General features: G+C 47.6%; 1 protein-coding gene across 1 annotated transcript in view; it reads right to left on the bottom strand.

The window, feature by feature from the left end:
- Positions 1-21,438, bottom strand: part of KNTC1 (kinetochore associated 1) — a 265,358-nt gene that overhangs the window by 77,614 nt on the left and 166,306 nt on the right. The window contains exons 38-40 of the mRNA XM_040416167.1: positions 21,294-21,438; positions 13,621-13,677; positions 6,690-6,853 (exon numbers count right to left, since the gene is read on the bottom strand). Coding sequence (XP_040272101.1) covers positions 6,690-6,853; positions 13,621-13,677; positions 21,294-21,438 — 366 coding nt within the window. The remainder of the gene's footprint in view (positions 1-6,689; positions 6,854-13,620; positions 13,678-21,293) is intronic.

Genomic DNA, 21,438 nt, shown 5'->3' with positions numbered 1-21,438 from the left:
GGTTTTGAGCTAATGGTGGTCTGCGGATGACGCACTGTTATGGGGGATCTGCGGATGACGCACTGTTATGGGGGATCTGCGGATGACGCACTGTTATGGGGTATCTGCGGATGACGCACTGTTATGGGGGATCTGTGAATGACGCACTGTTATGGGGGATCTGTGGAAGACGCACTGTTATGGGGGAACTGTGGAAGACGCACTGTTATGGGGGAACTGTGGAAGACGCACTGTTATGGGGGATCTGTGGATGACACTGATGGGGGGGATCTGTGGATGACACTGATGGGGGATCTGTGGATGACACTGATGGGGGATCTGTGGATGACACTGATGGGGGATCTGTGGATGACACTGATGGGGGATCTGTGGATGACACTTATGTCATCCACAGATCCCCATAAGTGTCATCTACAGATCCCCCATCAGATGCATCAGTGTGGAGGGAGGAGGCGGAGACACTCATGGCGGGGCCCGGTGCAGTGACTACTCTAATACACCAGGCCCCGCAACTGTTAAATACATTCAATCCGATCTATATCTAAATGTATACCGCACTGTTCGGTACTTACTGTAGTACCGTAAGTATAGCATTAAGACGGCGCAGACCAGAAGCTCCCTCGGTCATGCGCTGCCTGCCCCAGCTCCATCCTCATGCGCCGCCTGCCCACCTGTCTGCTTATCTCACTTTATGAATGAACAGGCAGGCGGCGCATGAGGAGGGAGCTGCGGCAGGCGGCGCATGACCGAGGGAGCTGCCGGTCTGCGCCGTCTTAATGCTGTACTTACGGTACTACAGTAAATACTGAACAGTGCGGTATACATTTAGATATAGATCGGATTGAATGTATTTAACAGTTGCGGGGCCCGGTGTATTAGAGTAGAGTCACTGCACCGAGGCCCCGCCATGAGTGTATCCCGGCTCCTCCCTCCACACTGATACTTCGCTGGCCGCGCTGTGCAGCATAGCGGCCAGCGAAGTATCCGCTTTATAAGATGCACGGCCATTCCCCCCCCCCCCCACTTTTTTTTTGGGGGGGGGGAGAATGTGTCTTATAAAGCAAAAAATATGGTAACTGCCTATTCTTGTCCGCAAAACGGTCGAACACCGACACTATGGCCTGGCTATCCACTATGTCCCTTCCATCCTCCCCCTGTAAAGCTGTAACATATACCGACGTGGTCTGCGCCCTAGCCACAGTAGCCAGTAGGTGGCCCGCCTTCTCTCCCTCATCGTAATACTTCTGTCGCTGAAAAGATTGTTTTGTACGTGCAAGCTCCACAACGTGCGAGTTATATGCGTCTTATAAAGCCAAAAATATGGTAACTGCCTATTCTTATCCGCAAAACGGTCAAGAATAGGACAGGTTATATATTTTTTTTTTTATTAAGTAATTTTTTATTAGCATTTTTTAATAATAATACAAACATAAGGCCCCAACCCCCACATACCCTCCCCCCACAAACTATCATTGCGATGCCCTCCATCTTGCATAGCTTCAACATTCGGTTACACCAGTACAACCGCATAAAAATGACACAGGCACAAGCCCCATCCCTACAACAATCCCACAAAATCTTGAGAGAAAATTTGTGATCTTATAATCGGAGTTGGAATATACATTTGTTATCGGCCATAACCTCCCCACATTACATTACATATCGTAGAAGCATTCCATGTCTTCTATGAGAAATCGCCAATCACCAAGCCATATATGTACAATGAGCGATAGTACCCTCACACTAATCCCAGACGGTATCTCTGAAGTTCCCTGGACGCCAGCCCGGGGGCATCAATCCAAGGAGTCCAGAGCTTTTCAAATTTGGCCATGGCACCCCTCTTCCTATAGACCCCTCGTTCCAGATTAAGTAACCAATTAATCTTGGCTATAAATTCGGTTTTACTAGGACTACCCTCATCCAGCCAATGTTGAGCAATCAGCTTACGAGCCATATACAACATTCTGGCCACTGCTATCTTCCTGGGCTCAGTGATTGGCAAGTCCTTCACATACCCCAATATACAGACAAATGGCGTCACATCCAGCGTAACTTCATTCAGAGAGTTCATAAGATGCAGCACTGCGCGCCAAAAACCTTCCAGTGCCGAGCACGACCACAGCATGTGCAGCATACCTGCTTCCTCCCCGCATCGCGGGCATTTGGAGTCCAACCGAAGTCCAATATTAAACAGAAACTGAGGAGTTCTATAAACCCTATGAATTAGATATAGGTGCGACAGCCTATGGGCCTCGCTGAGAGAGAGCTGCGGAATCCTCTCCAATATCTCCTGCCACTGGGTTTCCTCTAACGGCCCCATCTCCGCTTCCCATTTTGTCCTACTATTTATCGGGTGGTCTTGCAGAAATAGATCCAGCAAGGTCTGATAGAGCAAAGAAATAACTCCAGAGGAGGAATCCCTCTTCTCTATAAACGCAATAATCTTGTTTTGAAGTACCGTGCTCAACATACCGCCGTCCTGGTCAGCCCGGAAGGCATGGCGCAGCTGCAAATACCTATAGAAATCGGAGGACGGCAATGCAGTTTCCGTCTGAAGTTGCTCATAAGATTTAAGACCATTATTATCAATAAGTTGGTGAATTCTAATAATGCCCCTGTTACGCCAACCCCCCATTCCCTGCAAAGAACCTAAATGAGGCAACCACGGGGTGTCCCATATAGAGGTATACTGCGTTACGCCCTTAATGCCCTGCATGTCCCTCACTTTCCACCACATTTTATGCAAGAGGCGCAGTGTAGGGAACGCCACACCCGACATCTTTAGCTTATCTGCCTCTAACGCCACCAAAAAGTCTCTCAGTAGCCTATGTTGAGTATCTCCCTCTCCCCTTTCCCAGCCCCTCATATGCTGAAGTTGGGAAGCTAGGAAATACACCCACGGGTTTGGAAGAGCCAATCCCCCATCAGTTTTACCTCTCTGCAGTATTTCCAGCCGCAGTCTTGCTGAGCCCCCCCTCCATATAAGCTCCCTAAACAGTCTATTAATTGAGTGAAAAAATCTGAGCGGTAACCATATGGGGGAATTATGTAGTAGGTAAAGCAGCTGAGGCATCCAGATCATCTTGATAAGTTTAATCCGTCCTACCACTGACAGCGGCCGCTTAGACCAGACATGAAGTTTTTGTTTGAATCTGCCCATGAGGGGAGACAAATTTAGTTTCTCATAATCAGTAAGCTTCCTAGACACCACCACCCCCAGATACTTGAATTCACTCAACACCTGTAATCCTGACTCAGCATAATCCGCAGAGTGATCTACACGATCTATAGGAAGGAGGGACGATTTACTCCAATTGATAACCAGACCAGAGTACTGCCCAAAAGTGCCAATCACATCCATAACTACTGGAAGGGATTCTCTAGCCTCGGCCAAGAACAGTAAGGAATTGTCCGCATACAATGCTATTTTCTCCTGAAACCCGCCCCGCTTAAACCCAATGACGTCAGCATGACTCCGAATCATAGCCGCCAATGGCTCTATAGCCAGGGCAAATAGTAACGGAGATAGGGGGCAGCCCTGCCTAGTTCCCCTATAAAGCCGAAACCCTTCTGATAAACATCCATTCACCCGTACTCGAGCTGTAGGCCCACCATATAACAACCGCACCCACGCTATAAAGTTATCTCCCAAACCAAACCTCTCCAGTACCTCCCACAAATACTCCAACTCTATACTATCGAATGCCTTAGCGGCAGCTAAGGAACAAATGACTCTATCCCCTGGGTTATCTACCGGGATCTGCATATTAAGATAAAGGCGTCGGATGTTAATCGCTGTAGATCTGTTCGGTAAAAATCCTGACTGATCCATATGCACAATGGAAGAGATAACCTTAGAAAGGCGCCTTAGCAAGTATCTTTATATCTGTGGGTAACAATGAGATTGGCCGGTAGGAATCCGGAAGAAGTGGATTCTTCCCAGGTTTAGGAAGAACCACAATAATAGCCTCTTGCATTGACGCAGGAAGCGACCCAGTCTCTGAGGCCTCCTGGTAAACCTTCAGCAGCTGGGGCAGTAAGATGTCTCCAAACTTCTTATCGATTTCCACCGGCAGCCCATCAGTACCTGGGGATTTATTATTTGCCATAGAGGCCACCGCCTCCTCGATTTCCAGCAATTGTAGCGGGCCATTTAGATATGCACTATCTGAGTCTGACAACTTAGGCAGGGATACCCCCTGCAAATACAATGATATATCTTCCCTATTATAATCTAGACGAGATTGGTACAAATCAGCATAAAAGGCACGGAACACCGACACTATGACCTGGCTATCCACTATGTCCCTTCCATCCTCCCCCTGTAAAGCTGTAACATATACCGACGTGGTCTGCGCCCTAGCCACAGTAGCCAGTAGGTGGCCCGCCTTCTCTCCCTCATCGTAATACTTCTGTCGCTGAAAAGATTGTTTTGTACGTGCAAGCTCCACAACGTGCGAGTTATATGCGTCCTGTGCCTCCTTCCAGACCGATAGAGATAACTGATCCCCCTTCTCCACATACTGCGCCTCCGTCACCCCCACCCGATCCCTCAAAAACTCTCCAAATTGTCTACTTTTAAGTTTGGCCCTACTAATCCCTTGAATAAGCATACCCCTTAAACAAGCCTTCATGGCATCCCACACCACACCGCCTGCAGCTGAGCCTACATTTAAGGTAAAATATTCCTGTATAGTGGAGCTGACATGGGAAAAATCAATCACCTGCAGCCAAAAAGAGTTAAATGTCCACAACTGTTGAGATATCGGAACCGTGGGCGCGGTGGACAATCGCAAAAGCAGAGGGGAATGGTCAGACAAAGCCCTAGCCAGGTATTTCACCTCCTCCACCTGCCTACACACCAACTCAGATCCCAGCGCCAGATCAATGCGTGACAAGGCCTCATGCGATCTAGTATAGCAAGAAAACTGACGCACTTTGGGATGACGGACACGCCACAACAGGTTATATTTTTTGGCGTACCACGGAAACTGCGGCTCGGATGCGGACCAAAACAACGGTCGTGTGCATGAGGCCTTAGTAACATGATACTATTATAAATTAGGTCGTTACGGAAGCGGCAATACCAATCATGTGTAGTTTTTAAGTTTTTCAATGACATACGGATATGAGAAAATTATTTTTTCATTTTTTTTCTTACACTTTTTAACTTTTTTTTTATCAAGTTCCATTTGGTTCTTGAAGATCCAGTGGGTCTGATCACTATACAGTGCATTGCAATAGTCATTTAATCGCAATGCACCGTATAGTCACTGCTACACTTACACTAAGGCTACATGCACACGACCGTTGTGTGTTATGCAGGTCACAAATTGCGGATCCACAAAACACGGATGGCGTCCGTGTGCGTTCTGCAATTTGTGGAACGGCATGGACAGCCTTTAATATAACTGCCTAGTCTTATCCGCAAAGCGCGGACAAGAATAGAACAGGTTATAATTTTTTTGCGGACCACGCAACGGAGCGACGGATGCGGTCCGCAAATCCGGAACGGAACCCTACGGAGTGCTTCCGTGGGGTTTCGTCTCGTACTTCAGTTCGGCAAAAAGACGGCCGGATCGCGGACCTATTAAAGTGAATAGGTCCGCGATCCGCTGCCCCACAGACTGTATTCGGCCGCAGGGTTTGTGTGCAGGAGGCCTTAGGTACATGGCAGCCCGGACGCCTTTGTAAGATATTACAGCCGATACTCTGCTGATGGCCTGTTCAACAAAGGAGACAGAAGGAGATGCCGGGCTACGTGATCAAGTGGACTAAGGTGAGTTCAATTATTATTATTATTATTTTTTTTTTTAACTCCTCCAGCGCTGTTTTACTATGCATTCTGTATTCAGAATGCTATTATTTTCCCTTATAACCATGTTATAAGGAAAAATAATAATGATCGGGTCTCCATCCCGATCATCTCCTAGCAACCGTGCGTGAAAATCGCACTACATCCGCACTTGCTTGCGGATGCTTGCGATTTTCACGCAACCCCATTCACTTCTATGGGGCCTGCGTTGCGTGAAAAACGCAGAATATAGAGCATGCTGCGATTTTCACGCAACGCACAAGTGATGCGTGAAAATCACCGCTCATCTGAACAGCCTCATAGAAATGAATGGGTCGGTATTCAGTGCGGGTGCAATGCGTTCACCTCACGCATCGCATCCGCGCGGAATACTCGCCCGTGTGAAAGGGGCCTTATACCCCAGGCCACTGATGGCGAACCTTTTACAACCGAGTGCCCAAACTGCAACCCAAAACCCACTTATTTATCGTAAAATGCCAACATGGCAAGTTAACCTGAACAACAATAGTTTATCTTCCATGTACTTAATCATTTAGCTATAATAGCCTGCCTACATTCAAAGCGCTGCCTGTGCTGTTAGTACGCCCTGAGCTGATGAATGGCAGGAAAAGTCTAAGGCATATTGGCACGCCACGCCATACACTTTTTTTCCAGGGTGCGGGTGCCACAGAGGGCTCTGAGTGCCGCCTCTGGCACCCATGCCATAGGTTCGTCACCACTGCCCTAGGCAATTTTATTATACTGAAAACCTTTTCTGAAAAGCTCCACAGAGGTCAGAACACACAAAAAAAAACCAACAAAAAAAAATATACTGTTAAAAGTTCAGGCCATGAATAATAATCACGAATGTTAGTTAGCACAAATGTTACTATACCTTTACACTCAAATGATTGTCCATATTATTTGAAACACCATGTTGCAGACAAGTGCCAAATGCCCTAATCATGAGTTGCAAAGTAAGTTCACACTGGCTGCACTCCTGCAAATTTTCCAACAATGCCAATATAGGAGTCTTAGCAGGTAGCAGTGAATTTTCTCCTGTTGAAACAAAAAAAAGAGAATTTTGTGAACTCCCCAGTAAAATCTCTTTCTCGCTTTATTTATTGGGGGGGACACAGGACCGTGGGTATAGCTTGCTGCTGCCACTAGGAGGCGACACTAGGCTGAAAACTGTTAGCTCCTCCCTGCCAGCTATACCCCCTCCAGCCTGGAGAGAGCATATCAGTTTGTGCTCCAGCATTAGGAGAAGCAGAAATTAAACTGAAAACCAAACAACAACTGCACAGTGCCATAAGACCAAACCAAAAACAAGCAATCCATGGACCCCACATGCCGCACTAAGAACATTGGATGGGTGCTGCTACCCCAATGAATAAAGCGAGAAAGAGATTTTACAGGCGAGTTCACAAACATCTTGTTTTCTCGCTCATATCATTGGGGGACACAGGACCGTGGAACGTCCTAAAGCAGTCCACGGGGAGGGAAGACAAAACCCCCAAGAAAGCAACTCCATCATGGAAGTCTCTACACTGCGGCCGTCAAGACCCTGCGGCCGAGAGCAGCATCCGCCGAGGCAAAAGAATGCACCCGCTACAATTTTGTGAAGGTGTGTAAGGCTACTTTCACACTTGCGTTAGGAGCGAATCCGTCTGGTGTCTGCACAGACGGATCCGCTCCTATAATGCAAACGCTTGCATCCGTTTAGAACTGATCCGTTTGCATAACTGTTTATTTCAGATCTGATTTTTCACTTCGGAAAACTCAGATCGACCGTATATTCTAAACACAGAAGCGTTCCCATGGTGATGGGGACGCTTCAAGTTAGAATATACTGAGAACTGTGTACATAACTGCCCCCTGCTGCCTGGCAGATGCTGCCAGGCAGCAGGGAACAGACCCCCCCCCCCCCCTTCCTCCTGTATTTAACTTATTGGTGGCCAGTGTGGGCCCCCTCTCCCTCCCCAGTATTAATTGTAACCAGTGCGGCCCCCCTCCCTCTATATTCATCGGTGGCCAGTGCGGATTCCCAGTATTAAATATGACCAGTGCGGCCTCCCCCTCCCTCCCCAGTATTAAATATGACCAGTGCGGCCTCCCCCTCCCTCTATATTCATTGGTGGCCCGGCCAGTGCGGATTCCAAGTATTGTGACCAGTGCGGCCTCCCCTCTGCCTAATTAAAATAACCCCCCCCCCCTCCCCCCATCATTGGTGGCAGCGGAGAGTACCGATCGGAGTCCCAGTTAAAATCGCTGGGGCTCCGATCGGTTACCATGGCAGCCAAGACGCTATTGCAGTCCTGGCTGCCATGGTTACTTAGCAACAAATACAAGCATTACTTACCTGAAGAGCTGCGATGTCTGTGTCCGGCCGGGAGCTCCTCCTACTGGTAAGTGAAAGGTCTGTGCGGCGCATTGCCTATAGCACAGACCTTTCACTTACCAGTTGGAGGAGCTCCCGGCCGGACACAGACATCGCAGCTCTTCAGGTAAGTATAATGCTTGTATTTGTTGCTAAGTAACCATGGCAGCCAAGACTGCAATAGCGTCTTGGCTGCCATGGTAACCGATCGGAGCCCCAGCGATTTAAACTGGGACTCCGATCGGTACTCTCCGCTGCCACCAATGATGAGGGTGGGGTGGGGTTATTTTAATTAGGCGGGGGGGGGGGGGGGGGAGAGGGGAGGCCGCACTGGTCACAATACTTGGAATCCGCACTGGCCGGGCCACCAATGAATATAGAGGGAGGGGGAGGCCGCACTGGTCATATTTAATACTGGGGAGGGAGGGAGGGGGAGGCCGCACTGGTCATATTTAATACTGGGGAGGGAGGGAGAGGCCGCACTGGTCATATTTAATACTGGGGAGGGAGGGAGGGGGACTCCACACTGGTCATATTACTGGGAATTCGCACTGGCCACCGATGAATATAGGAGGGAGGGGGGCCGCACAGGTTACAATTAATACTGGGGAGGGAGGGGGGCCCGCACTGGCCACCAATAAGTTAAATACAGGGGGGGGGGGGGGGGTCTGCCCCCTGCTGCCTGGCAGCAGGGGGCAGTCATGTACACAGTTCTCAGTATATTCTAACTTGAAGCGTCCCCAAACGGAACTCACAAGTGGAGCCCCGAACGCTAGTGTGAAAGTAGCCTAAGGAGGACCAGGTCGCCGCCTTACACAATTGGGACGCAGAAGCGTGGTGTAGGTGAGCCCAAGAAGCCCCGACCGCTCTGGTAGAGTGAGCCGTGATCCCAAGAGGAGGCGCCTTGTCCCTGGAGCAATAAGCCTCAGCAACTGCCGATGTAATCCACCGGGCAATCGTCACCTTGGAGGCCGCAAAACCCTTACGAGGACCCTCTGGGACGACAAACAAAGCGTCCGTGCTCCGAAAGGGGGCCACGACTGACAGGCAAGTCTTCAAAGCACACACCACATCCAGACGATGGAGCAAGGCCTCCCTTAGATGAGAAGGCTGCGGACAAAACGAGGGCAGAACAATGTCCTCGTTAATGTGAAAAGCTACTACCTTAGGTAGAAAAGATGGTACTGGGCGAAGCACCAATTTATCCTGATGGAACACCAACAAGGGATCCTTGCAAGAAAGAGCCGCCAGTTCTGAAACCCTCTGGATAGATGTGATGGCCACTAAAAAGGCCACTTTCCAGGAGAGCAAGTGAAGGGAGACCTCTCTCAGAGGTTCAAACGGAGTGGCCTGGAGTGAACCCAGAACTAAGTTCAGGTCCCAAGAATGCAAGGGGGACGATAAGGAGGCACTGTGTGAGCCACCCCTTGCATAAAAGGTCTTGATCGGACCTAACCGGCCAGGGGCCTCTGGAAAAAAAATGGACAGGGCAGAGACCTGTCCTTTCAACGAACTAAGCGCCAGACCTAGCTTCAATCCGGACTGCAGAAATGCCAGTATATTAGGAAGGAAAAAAAGTCTGGGAGGAAGATCGCGCTCCTCACAGAAGCGCAAGAAGGACTTCCAAGTCCTGTAATAAATTTTTGATGAGGAGGGTTTCCTGGCTCTAATCATAGTCTGAATGACTGTATCAGAGAAACCCTTCTGTCTCAAAATGAAGGTTTCAATAGCCACGCCGTTAAACGTAGTGTATCCAAATTCTGGTGGAAGACTGGACCTTGTGAAAGAAGGTCGGCCTTTAGGGGAAGAGGCCACGGCGCGTCCCCTAGAAGAAGAATGAGCTCTGAATACCAGGCTTAGCGAGGCCAGTCTGGAGCAATCAGGATCGCCTGGATGTTCTCAATCTTGATTCTGCGCAGAATCCGGGGCAGGAGAGTTAAGGGTGGGAAGACGTACAGGAACGAGAAGTCATCCCATGGCGCCACAAGAGCATCCATGCCGTGTGCCTCAGGATCCCTTGCGCGAGAGAAGAGGCACGGGACCTTGAGATTGAGCCTGGACGCCATCAAGTCCACGTCCGGACGTCCCCACCGGAGACAGAAAGCCTCGAACACCTCCTGATGGAGAGACCACTCCCCCGGGTCCACCGTAGTACGGCTGAGAAAATTCCGAAGGCTTTCCTCGCACTGAGTGACGGTCAGAGCCTTGATCAGAATGTCGTCCAGATAAGGTAGAAGAGTAATGCCTCTGGACCGCAGAAGGCCCAGGAGGGGACAGAATACCTTCGTGAATACCCACCGAGCTGTCGCCAGGCCGAATGGCAGGGCGACGAATTGATAATGGCACGAATGAACAGCGAAACAAAGAAAACGTTGGTGAACGGCTGCGATGGGGACCCTGCAGGTAGGCATCCTGAATGTCTATGGACGCCATGAATTGCCTTGGACCAATGAAGCAACCACGGAGCGAAGGGACTCCATCCTGAACCGCTGAATCCGGAGGAAGCGATTTACCACCTTGAGGTTCAGCACCGGATGGACCACGTCCTCTTTTTTGGGAACTACAAACAGGTTTGAATAAAAACCCGTAAACCTTTCCTCTAGGGGAACCGGAGTTATCACCTCTCGTGTGATAAGGGATTGGACTGTCTGAAAGAATGCCGCAGCCCGAACTGGATCTCTGGGGGGCTGTGAGAGGAAAAAACGGTTGGGAGGGATAGACTTGAATTCTATTTTGTAACCCATATCGCTTCCGATATAATCTCGTCGAGCCGGGAACCAAAGAGTCAAGACCTGGTAAAAGGGAGGAATCTTCCGCCCAAACTTTAAGCCACAGCTCCCGGCGAATAGAGACTGCGAGAGCCGAAGAACACGCGACCATAGTACCATCGTCCAAAGCCGCCTTGTAGAGGTACTTCCCTGCCTGAGAGATTTGGACCGCCAAGGATTGGAGCGCTGCAGGTGGGAGATCCGCCGCCAGGTCTTGGTGTAAACGGAGGGCCCACTCCGAGACTGCCTTGGCCACCCACGCAGAGGTAAAAATGGGTCGCAGGACCGATCCACTGGCCGCAAATACAGACTTGGAGAGCGCTTCAATGCGACGGTCCACCGGGTCTTGGAGAGAGGAGCAATCCGCCACCGGAATAGCCGTGCTCTTCGCTAGGCGAGCGACCGGTGGGTCCACTTTCGGAGGAGAGGTCCATTTTTCCACGCAATCAGCTGGAAAAGGATAGAGTAGGTCCAGCCGCTTCGGAACCAGGAAGCGCAGACCTGGCTGGTCCCAAGCTTTTGCTACAACCACAGAAAAGTCGTTGTGCAAGGGGAAAGATTTAGGGGCCTGCTTCGTACGCAAAAATGACACCCCCTGGTGGCTAGTGGAGGGAAGGTCCTCTTGTACCTGGAAAGGGTCATGGATAGCAGATACTAGACTATCCACCATGGATGTAATCTGGGAAGATTGCTCTGGATCCATCTCCACAATCTCCCCCTCCGACAGCGTGTCACCTAAGAGGGAGGACGCCTGTGATCGGGAACCGGGAGGAGGGCGGATGTTGAAGCGTCAGAGGAAGAATGGTGACCTGCTCTGGGACGCTTGCTAGGAAGCCTGCTCCTGGATTGTACGCTCTGAGACGGTGTAGACTGTACCGGTGGTGATTTCTCAATCAAACGACCCATTAGAGAAAGGGTGGAGTGGGAGATTTTAGAAAGGTCTTCCACTGCCCGGGACAGGGACTTTGCCTAGTCAGGTTCCACACAGCCAGAATGGTCCTGTACTTCTGTGGGCTGTAGAGGGGAGGGATGGCTCTGTGCGGGCGCCTGGCATGCAGAACACTGGAGGGGGTAGCAATAGTCCTACCAGAAATGGCGGTAACCCAGGTGATGTATCTCACCACGCTGAGGAGAGCCGAGCAGAAGAGGGGAGGAACACTGTTGCGGCGGGAAAGATGGCTCCTCTCACTTTGGATGCTGAGGAACATGACTGGAGTGAGTTACCGCAAGCCACGCCCCCTGAATGTCCGCTCTGTTGCGCATGGAAGCTGCCATGCGCCTGTAGGAAATAAAATTGAGTGCTGCCATGCCTGCAGGAGGGACGCAGAATGGTCAGAAAGTATCCCCGCAGAGCGCCGCAAATGCGCGGCAGCATTGAGCCACGCTGCTGCGGCCAAGAACTGATGATGTCAAGAACTGATGCTGCACGTAGCGGCACTTAACCCCCCGAAATGAGGCCAGGACGCTACCCCCTCTCCAGGTCTGTTCTGGGGCTTGCGAGGAGAAAGGGAGGAAGGGCTACCGGTGGTAACATACTCACCTGTCTTCATCTGTGATCTTCACCCTTCCTTGTCAGACCAGCAGTGCCACCTCTACGGCCGCTGGCACCTAAGTGGCAGGGGACCGGGCAGTAAAGGGTTTGGAGCAGGTAGCCCTCTTGCTGGCAGGAAGCAGGGGAGCTAGGCTGCCCTGGTCCAACAAACACCGGCCAGCCTCCCAGGGAGACAGAGAAGCCCTGCGACTGTGTCCCCTCCAGAAACCTGCAAAAAAAAAACCAAAAAAAAAAAACAAAAAAAATAAAATAAGATAAAATAAATCACAAGAGCCACCCTGCTAAGGAGGGAGGTCTGCCTCCTACAACACTAAGCTAAAAACTGATATGCTCTCTCCAGGCTGGAGGGGGTATAGCTGGCAGGGGGGGGAGGTAACAGTTTTCAGCCTAGTGTCGCTTCCTGATGTCAGCAGCAAGCTATACCCACGGTCCTGTGTCCCCCAATAATATGAGCAAGAAAACAACATTTTAATAAACACATGATTAATGCATATCTTACACATTACTACCAATAATAGAATAAAAGTTTCAAGAGTGAAAGTGTGTTACTTCTATCATCACAGAAGCGTAAGGATAAGTTCACACATGGTTTGGAGGCTCTATCAGCAGATTTGACTGCAAGCATAGAGTAGTATGCATAGCTGTTCTTGATGTAAAAATGATGCAAATCACCCAATGGAGTCTGCTGGGATCCATCCTATGCCAAATGTGAACTGAAAAAATATAAAATCAAGTTTGTGGTGTATTTGCTGCAGGTTTTCTGTACTGAAAAGTACAATGCAAGGCAATGGGTTTTACATAAACTCATTCACATGCTGCAGAAACATTCTGGGGCTTTAAGGGCAAGCTTCAGAGTTTTAAATCAGCAGCCTGCCCTATTCTATGCTGATATGTTACATATTTTTCCAGCAAATTTCATTATTTCGGTGAAGAAGCATTTAGAAGATATGCAGATTTTGCCACAAACTTGCTGCCGTTTTAAAACCATGTCCACAGCAATATTTGTCTACCATTTTTTAACACAACCTTACATTGGATTTACTACAAATTTAGCCAGACAATAATCACTGTACACAACATTGTGTGTGAATTATAACAGGTGGATGTATAAAAACATTGGTATTACCGTTAATGTATGGGCTGTTGGCCGAATTCACGCAATCGAGAGGATACAGCTTTTGACCTGTAAAGTAAATAAAATTAGTCTTTCTAATGTGAAGTTGGGATTAAAGAATTATACCAAAGACCTGTCCCAAGATTGACACTTATCACCTATCCATAGGATAGGTGATAAGTATCTGGTCGCTGGGTATCCCACTGTTGGGACCACTACCAATCATGAGAAAGAGGGTCATGCGTTTAAAAGGGAACTTGTCACATAGAAAGCGCATATTAAACGGCTAGCATTACCTTCTAGAAGTCTGCAACTTGTTGCCAAAATTGGTTTTGTTCTTTGTGTTCTTATTCCCCTGCCCGCGTCCTGTAAACTAGGCTCTAAGTCTAGGATCAGCGGCTTTCTCTCCTGAAGTCAAGCTTGCAGCACTCCCTTTCCCGCCCCTAAGCGTTTCATTGATAGATGCAAGGTCTAAATCCTGTGAATGTACCATGTCCGTGTTCCCAGTGGCTCAATGCGCAGGCTCGCATGCGCACCACTAAACATTTACAAGCGTATGACGTTGACACCTGTGAAGGTTTAGTGGCGTACACGCGAGTCGGGACACACGCAATGAGCCACAGAGAAAAATGAGCAGGAATAACAGGGACGCGGTACATGCAAGGGATTTAGAACTTGACATGACAGGAATTTGAACATCAATCAAATGCTTAGAGGTGTGGAAAGGGGGCGCAGCGAGCTTGACTTCAGGAGAGAAAGCCGCTGCTCCCTTGACTTCAAGAGACTAATTTACATGATGCGGGCAAAAAAATAGACGTTTTTTTTTTTGCCATTAGGTGCATCTGACACCAAGGACAAAACCAACTTTGGAAACAAGTTCAGGGCTCCAGATGGCGACCAAAACGGTCGCCAATGCGCCTTAACCACCTCCGGACCGCCTAACGCAGATTCGCGTTCCGGAGGTGGCAGCCCTGCGCACAGTCACGCATATATGCGTCATCTCGCGAGACGCGAGATTTCCTGTGAACGCGCGCACACAGGCGCGCGCGTTCACAAAATCGGAAGGTAAGCGAGTGGATCTCCAGCCTGCCAGCGGCGATCGTTCGCTGGCAGGCTGGAGATGTGATTTTTTTAACCCCTAACAGGTATATTAGACGCTGTTTTGATAACAGCGTCTAATATACCTGCAACCTGGTCCTCTGGTGGTCCCCTTTGTTTGGATCGACCACCAGAGGACACAGATAGCTCAGTAATATGTTGCACCAAGCACCACTACACTACACCCCCCCCCCCCTGTCACTTATTAACCCCTTGATCACCCCATATAGACTCCCTGATCACCCCCCTGTCATTGATTACCCCCCTGTCATTGATCACCCCCCTGTAAAGCTCCATTCAGATGTCTGCATGATTTTTACGGATCCACTGATAGACTGATCGGATCCGCAAAACGCATACGGACGTCTGAATGGAGCCTTACAGGGGCGTGATCAATGACTGTGGTGATCACCCCATATAGACTTCCTGATCACCCCCCTGTCATTGATCACCCCCCTGTAAAGCTCCATTCAGATGTCCGCATGATTTTTACGGATCCACGGATACATGGATCGGATCCGCAAAACACATACGGACATCTGAATGGAGCCTTATAGGGGGGTGATCAATGACAGGGGGGTGATCACCCCATATAGACTCCCTGATCACCCCCCTGTCATTGATCACCCCCCTGTAAGGCTCCATTCAGACATTTTTTTGGCCCAAGTTAGCGGAAATTATTTTTTTTTTCTTACAAACTCTCATATTCCACTAACTTGTGTCAAAAAATAAAATCTCACATGAACTCACCCTACCCCTCACGGAATCCAAATGCGTAAAAATTTTTAGACATTTATATTCCAGACTTCTTCTCACGCTTTAGGGCCCCTAGAATGCCAGGGCAGTATAAATACCCCACATGTGACCCCATTTTGGAAAGAAGACACCCCATGGAATTCCGTGAGGGGCATATTGAGTCCATGAAAGATTGAAATTTTTGTCCCAAGTTAGCGGAAAGGGAGACTTTGTGAGAAAAAAATAAATAAAATCAATTTCCGCTAACTTGTGCAAAAAAAAATAAAAAATTCTATGAACTCGCCATGCCCCTCATTGAATACCTTGGGGTGTCTTCTTTGCAAAATGGGGTCACATGTGGGGTATTTATACTGCCCTGGCATTTTAGGGGCCCTAAAGCGTGAGAAGAAGTCTGGGATCCAAATGTCTAAAAATGCCTTCATAAAAGGAATGTGGGCCCTTTGCGCATCTAGGCTGCAAAAAAGTGTCACACATCTGGTATCGTCGTATTCAGGAGAAGTTGGGCAATGTGTTCTGGGGTGTCATTTTACATATACACTGCGTGCAGAATTATTAGGCAAATGAGTATTTTGACCACATCATCCTCTTTATGCATGTTGTCTTACTCCAAGCTGTATAGGCTCGAAAGCCTACTACCAATTAAGCATATTAGGTGATGTGCATCTCTGTAATGAGAAGGGGTGTGGTCTAATGACATCAACACCCTATATTAGGTGTGCATAATTATTAGGCAACTTCCTTTCCTTTGGCAAAATGGGTCAAAAGAAGGACTTGACAGGCTCAGAAAAGTCAAAAATAGTGAGATATCTTGCAGAGGGATGCAGCACTCTTAAAATTGCAAAGCTTCTGAAGCGTGATCATCGAACAATCAAGCGTTTCATTCAAAATAGTCAACAGGGTCGCAAGAAGCGTGTGGAAAAACCAAGGCGCAAAATAACTGCCCATGAACTGAGAAAAGTCAAGCGTGCAGCTGCCAAGATGCCACTTGCCACCAGTTTGGCCATTTTTCAGAGCTGCAACATCACTGGAGTGCCCAAAAGCACAAGGTGTGCAATACTCAGAGACATGGCCAAGGTAAGAAAGGCTGAAAGACGACCACCACTGAACAAGACACACAAGCTGAAACGTCAAGACTGGGCCAAGAAATATCTCAAGACTGATTTTTCTAAGGTTTTATGGACTGATGAAATAACAGTGAGTCTTGATGGGCCAGATGGATGGGCCCGTGGCAGGATTGGTAAAGGGCAGAGAGCTCCAGTCCGACTCAGACGCCAGCAAGGTGGAGGTGGAGTACTGGTTTGGGCTGGTATCATCAAAGATGAGCTTGTGGGGCCTTTTCGGGTTGAGGATGGAGTCAAGCTCAACTCCCAGTCCTACTGCCAGTTTCTGGAAGACACCTTCTTCAAGCAGTGGTACAGGAAGAAGTCTGCATCCTTCAAGAAAAACATGATTTTCATGCAGGACAATGCTCCATCACACGCGTCCAAGTACTCCACAGCGTGGCTGGCAAGAAAGGGTATAAAAGAAGAAAATCTAATGACATGGCCTCCTTGTTCACCTGATCTGAACCCCATTGAGAACCTGTGGTCCATCATCAAATGTGAGATTTACAAGGAGGGAAAACAGTACACCTCTCTGAACAGTGTCTGGGAGGCTGTGGTTGCTGCTGCACGCAATGTTGATGGTGAACAGATCAAAACACTGACAGAATCCATGGATGGCAGGCTTTTGAGTGTCCTTGCAAAGAAAGGTGACTATATTGGTCACTGATTTGTTTTTGTTTTGTTTTTGAATGTCAGAAATGTATATTTGTGAATGTTGAGATGTTATATTGGTTTCACTGGTAAAAATAAATAATTGAAATGGGTATATATTTGTTTTTTGTTAAGTTGCCTAATAATTATGCACAGTAATAGTCACCTGCACACACAGATATCCCCCTAAAATAGCTAAAACTAAAAACAAACTAAAAACTACTTCCAAAAATATTCAGCTTTGATATTAATGAGTTTTTTGGGTTCATTGAGAACATGGTTGTTGTTCAATAATAAAATTAATCCTCAAAAATACAACTTGCCTAATAATTCTGCACTCCCTGTACCCATGCTGGGTGAGAGAAATATATTGGCAAAAGACAACTTTTCCCATTTTTTTATACAAAGTTGGCATTTGACCAAGATATTTATCTCACCCAGCATGGGTATATGTAAAATGACACCCCAAAACACATTCCCCAACTTCTCCTGAGTACGGCGATACCACATGTGTGGCACTTTTTTACAGCCTAGGTGGGCAAAGGGGCCCACATTCCAAAGAGCACATTTCGGATTTCACAGGTCATTTACCTACTTACCACACATTAGGGCCCCTGGAAAATGCCAGGGCAGTATAACTACCCCACAAGTGACCCCATTTTGGAAAGAAGACACCCCAAGGTATTCCGTGAGGGGCATGGCGAGTTCCTAGAATTTTTTATTTTTTGTCACAAGTTAGTAGAAAATGATGATTTTTTTTTTTTTCCTTACAAAGTCTCATATTCCACTAACTTGTGACAAAAAATAAAAACTTCCATGAACTCACTATGCCCATCAGCGAATACCTTGGGGTGTCTTCTTTCCAAAATGGGGTCACTTGTGGGGTAGTTATACTGCCCTGGCATTCTAGGGGCCCAAATGTGTGGTAAAGAGTTTGAAATCAAATTCTGTAAAAAATGACCGGTGAAATCCGAAAGGTGCTCTTTGGAATGTGGGCCCCTTTGCCCACCTAGGCTGCAAAAAAGTGTCACACATGTGGTATCTCCGTATTCAGGAGAAGTTGGGGAATGTGTTTTGGGGTGTCTTTTTACATATACTCATGCTGGGTGAGAGAAATATCTTGGCAAAAGACAACTTTTCCAATTTTTTTATACAAAGTTGGCATTTGACCAAGATATTTATCTCACCCAGCATGGGTATATGTAAAATGACACCCCAAAACACATTCCCCAACTTCTCCTGAATACGGAGATACCAGATGTGTGACACTTTTTTGCAGCCTAGGTGGGCAAAGGGGCCACATTCCAAAGAGCACCTTTCGGATTTCACTGGCCATTTTTTACAGAATTTGATTTCAAACTCCTTACCACACATTTGGGCCCCTAGAATGCCAGGGCAGTATAACTACCCCACAAGTGACCCCATTTTGGAAAGAAGACACACCAAGGTATTCACTGATGGGCATAGTGAGTTCATAGAACTTTTTATTTTTTGTCACAAGTTAGTGGAATATGAGATTTTGTTAGAAAAAAAAATAAAAAAAAATCATCATTTTCCGCTAACTTGTGACAAAAAATAAAAAGTTCTATGAACTCACTATGCCCATCAGCGAATACCTTAGGGTGTCTACTTTCAGAAATGGGGTCACTTGTGGGGTGTTTGCACTGTCTGGGCATTGTAGAACCTCAGGAAACATGACAGGTGCTCAGAAAGTCAGAGCTGCTTCAAAAAGCGGAAATTCACATTTTTGTACCATAGTTTGTAAACGCTATAACTTTTACCCAAACCATTTTTTTTTTACCCAAACATTTTTTTTTTAACAAAGACATGTATAGCAATAAATTTAGAGCAAAATTTATATATGGATGTCGTTTTTTTTGCAAAATTTTACAACTGAAAGTGAAAAATGTCGTTTTTTTTGCAAAAAAATCGTTAAATTTCGATTAATAACAAAAAAAAGTAAAAATGTCAGCAGCAAAGAAATACCACCAAATGAAAGCTCTATTAGTGAGAAGAAAAGGAGGTAAAATTCATTTGGGTGGTAAGTTGCATGACCGAGCAATAAACGGTGAAAGTAGTGTAGGTCAGAATTGTAAAAAGTGGCCTGGTCTTTCAGGGTGTTTAAGCACTGGGGGCTGAGGTGGTTAAAATTTGCAGATGGCGACAAGACTTTTTAGTCTTGTCGCCATTTGCGACTGTACCGCCGCGATCCTGCGCAGCCTAAGTTCTCTTCAGTAGCAAAGTGGAGAAGAAAGGAGTCCCTCCCTCTCCACTGTGACGCGGCCGCCACTGCCACCAATGGGGAGATAGCAGGGGAGGAGGAGGGGAGTAGCTGTCGCCACTGCGCCACCAGTGAATGTAAAACATAAGTATAGGCAGCGGTATCACAGACCCGGCATCAATAAAAGGGCATGCGATATGCGGCAATTAACCCCTCAGGTGCCCCAGATCGCATGCCCTGTTATTGAGGCCGGGTGCCGGGTCTGTGATACCGCTGCAGACACTTGTATAAATGAGTTAAAGAGAACCTTTCGTGGGTCCAAAGAATATGAACTTAGTATCAGGCTGCATAGAGCGGCGCCCAGGGATCTAAGTGCACTTACTATTATTCCTGGGCGCCGCTCCGTTCACCCGCTGTGGCCCCCGGTATTTTCAACATTCAGAGCAAGGAGGAGGAGACGCCAGTGTCTCTCCGTCTCCATGACAGCAGCGCTATCCAATCAGAGCTCCGGAGTTTTTTTTTCTCCCTGGCTCTGAGCTGTGATTGGACAGCGCTGCTGTCAGGGAGACGGAGAGACGCTTGCGTCTCCTCCTCCTTGCTCTGAATGTTGAAAATACCGGGGGCCACAGCGGGTGAACGGAGCGGCGCCCAGGAATAATAGTAAGTGCACTTAGATCCCTGGGCGCCGCTCTATGTAGCCTGATACTAAGTTCATATTCTTTGGACCCACGAAAAGTCCTCTTTAATTACATTCATTGGTGGTGCAGTGCGCCCCCCCAAAGCCTCTCTCCCCCCCCCCCCATCACTGGCCACAAGTGTTGTCGTCCCCCCCCTCCCCCATTGTTGTATGGTGGCCACAGGGTCCCATCCCCTCGAGTGGTGGCAGTGGCAGATTACACTGCTGGGGCTCAGATCGTTACCATGGCAGCCAGGATGCTACTGAAGCCCTGGCTGCCATGTTCAGCTCCCTGCTGCTGTGTGCACAGAGCACAGGGCAGCAGGGAGATGTGTGAGATCCTATTCACCCTGATAGAGCTCTATCAGGGTGAATAGCACAAGGGATGAAAAGATCCAGGTTCTAGTCCCTAAGGGAAGAAATGGTTATTAAATAAAAAAATAAAATAAAAAAACACCAAAATACTAAAAGTTTAAATGGCCCCCTTCACAGTTTTACATATAAAATTTACAAACAATAAAGAATAAACATATTAGATATCGCCACGTCTCAAAAAGTGTGAGCTATTAAAATATAAAAAAATATTTCCGCTCGGTGAAGGCCGTAACAGAAAAAAAACTCTAAACCACGCAATTCGCCATTTTTAGTCACCTTGTCCCCCAGAAGATGTCCCTGCATGTGAGAGGTATGTGGTGCTGGCTCACTACTGTGACCTGCCTCTCATCTTCTCAAAGTCCTTTTTTTTTTTTTAATTATATGCATTTTAAATTTGGCGACTAAAAAATGTAATTTGGCTCCTAAATATTTTAGTTTAGGAGCCGATGGCTCCTGGTAATTTTTTTTTGTCTGGAGCACTGAAGTTACGGACTTCTATAAGGTTATGCTCGCCGTTTAATATGCATTTTCTATGTGACAGGTTCCCTTTAAATGGCAATGGTCAGCTGGTGTCATGGCACTGGGACTAACAAAGAAAGCATTGTACTCCGCTACCTCCATCAGTCACAGACTTTAAAAGCTGCAATGGTACAAATGGTGGACGCAGGAACCTCACTCTCCTGAATAATGACAGTCCCAGTGATGGGACCCCCATGATCAGACACTTAAAGTCAATCTGATGGATAGGAGATTTGTGTTGATTTTGAGACAACCCCTTTAAACAAGTTAATAGATAATTAATTACCAATTATACTTGGAACAAAAGCAGTAGTTAAGTCATAGGCAACTGGCAGAACCACCAATGGATCAAGGACAATTCCATCTTCATTAAAGAAATCTTCGAAAGTCCACTCTTCATAATGGTCTCGGTCACCACCAAAGCTGGCATT

The sequence above is a fragment of the Bufo bufo genome, chromosome 2, assembly GCF_905171765.1.
Source record: "Bufo bufo chromosome 2, aBufBuf1.1, whole genome shotgun sequence".
Classification (NCBI taxonomy): Eukaryota; Metazoa; Chordata; class Amphibia; order Anura; family Bufonidae; genus Bufo; species Bufo bufo.
The sequence above is the reverse complement of the archived record's forward strand: the minus strand, read 5'-3'. Positions and strand labels throughout refer to the sequence as shown.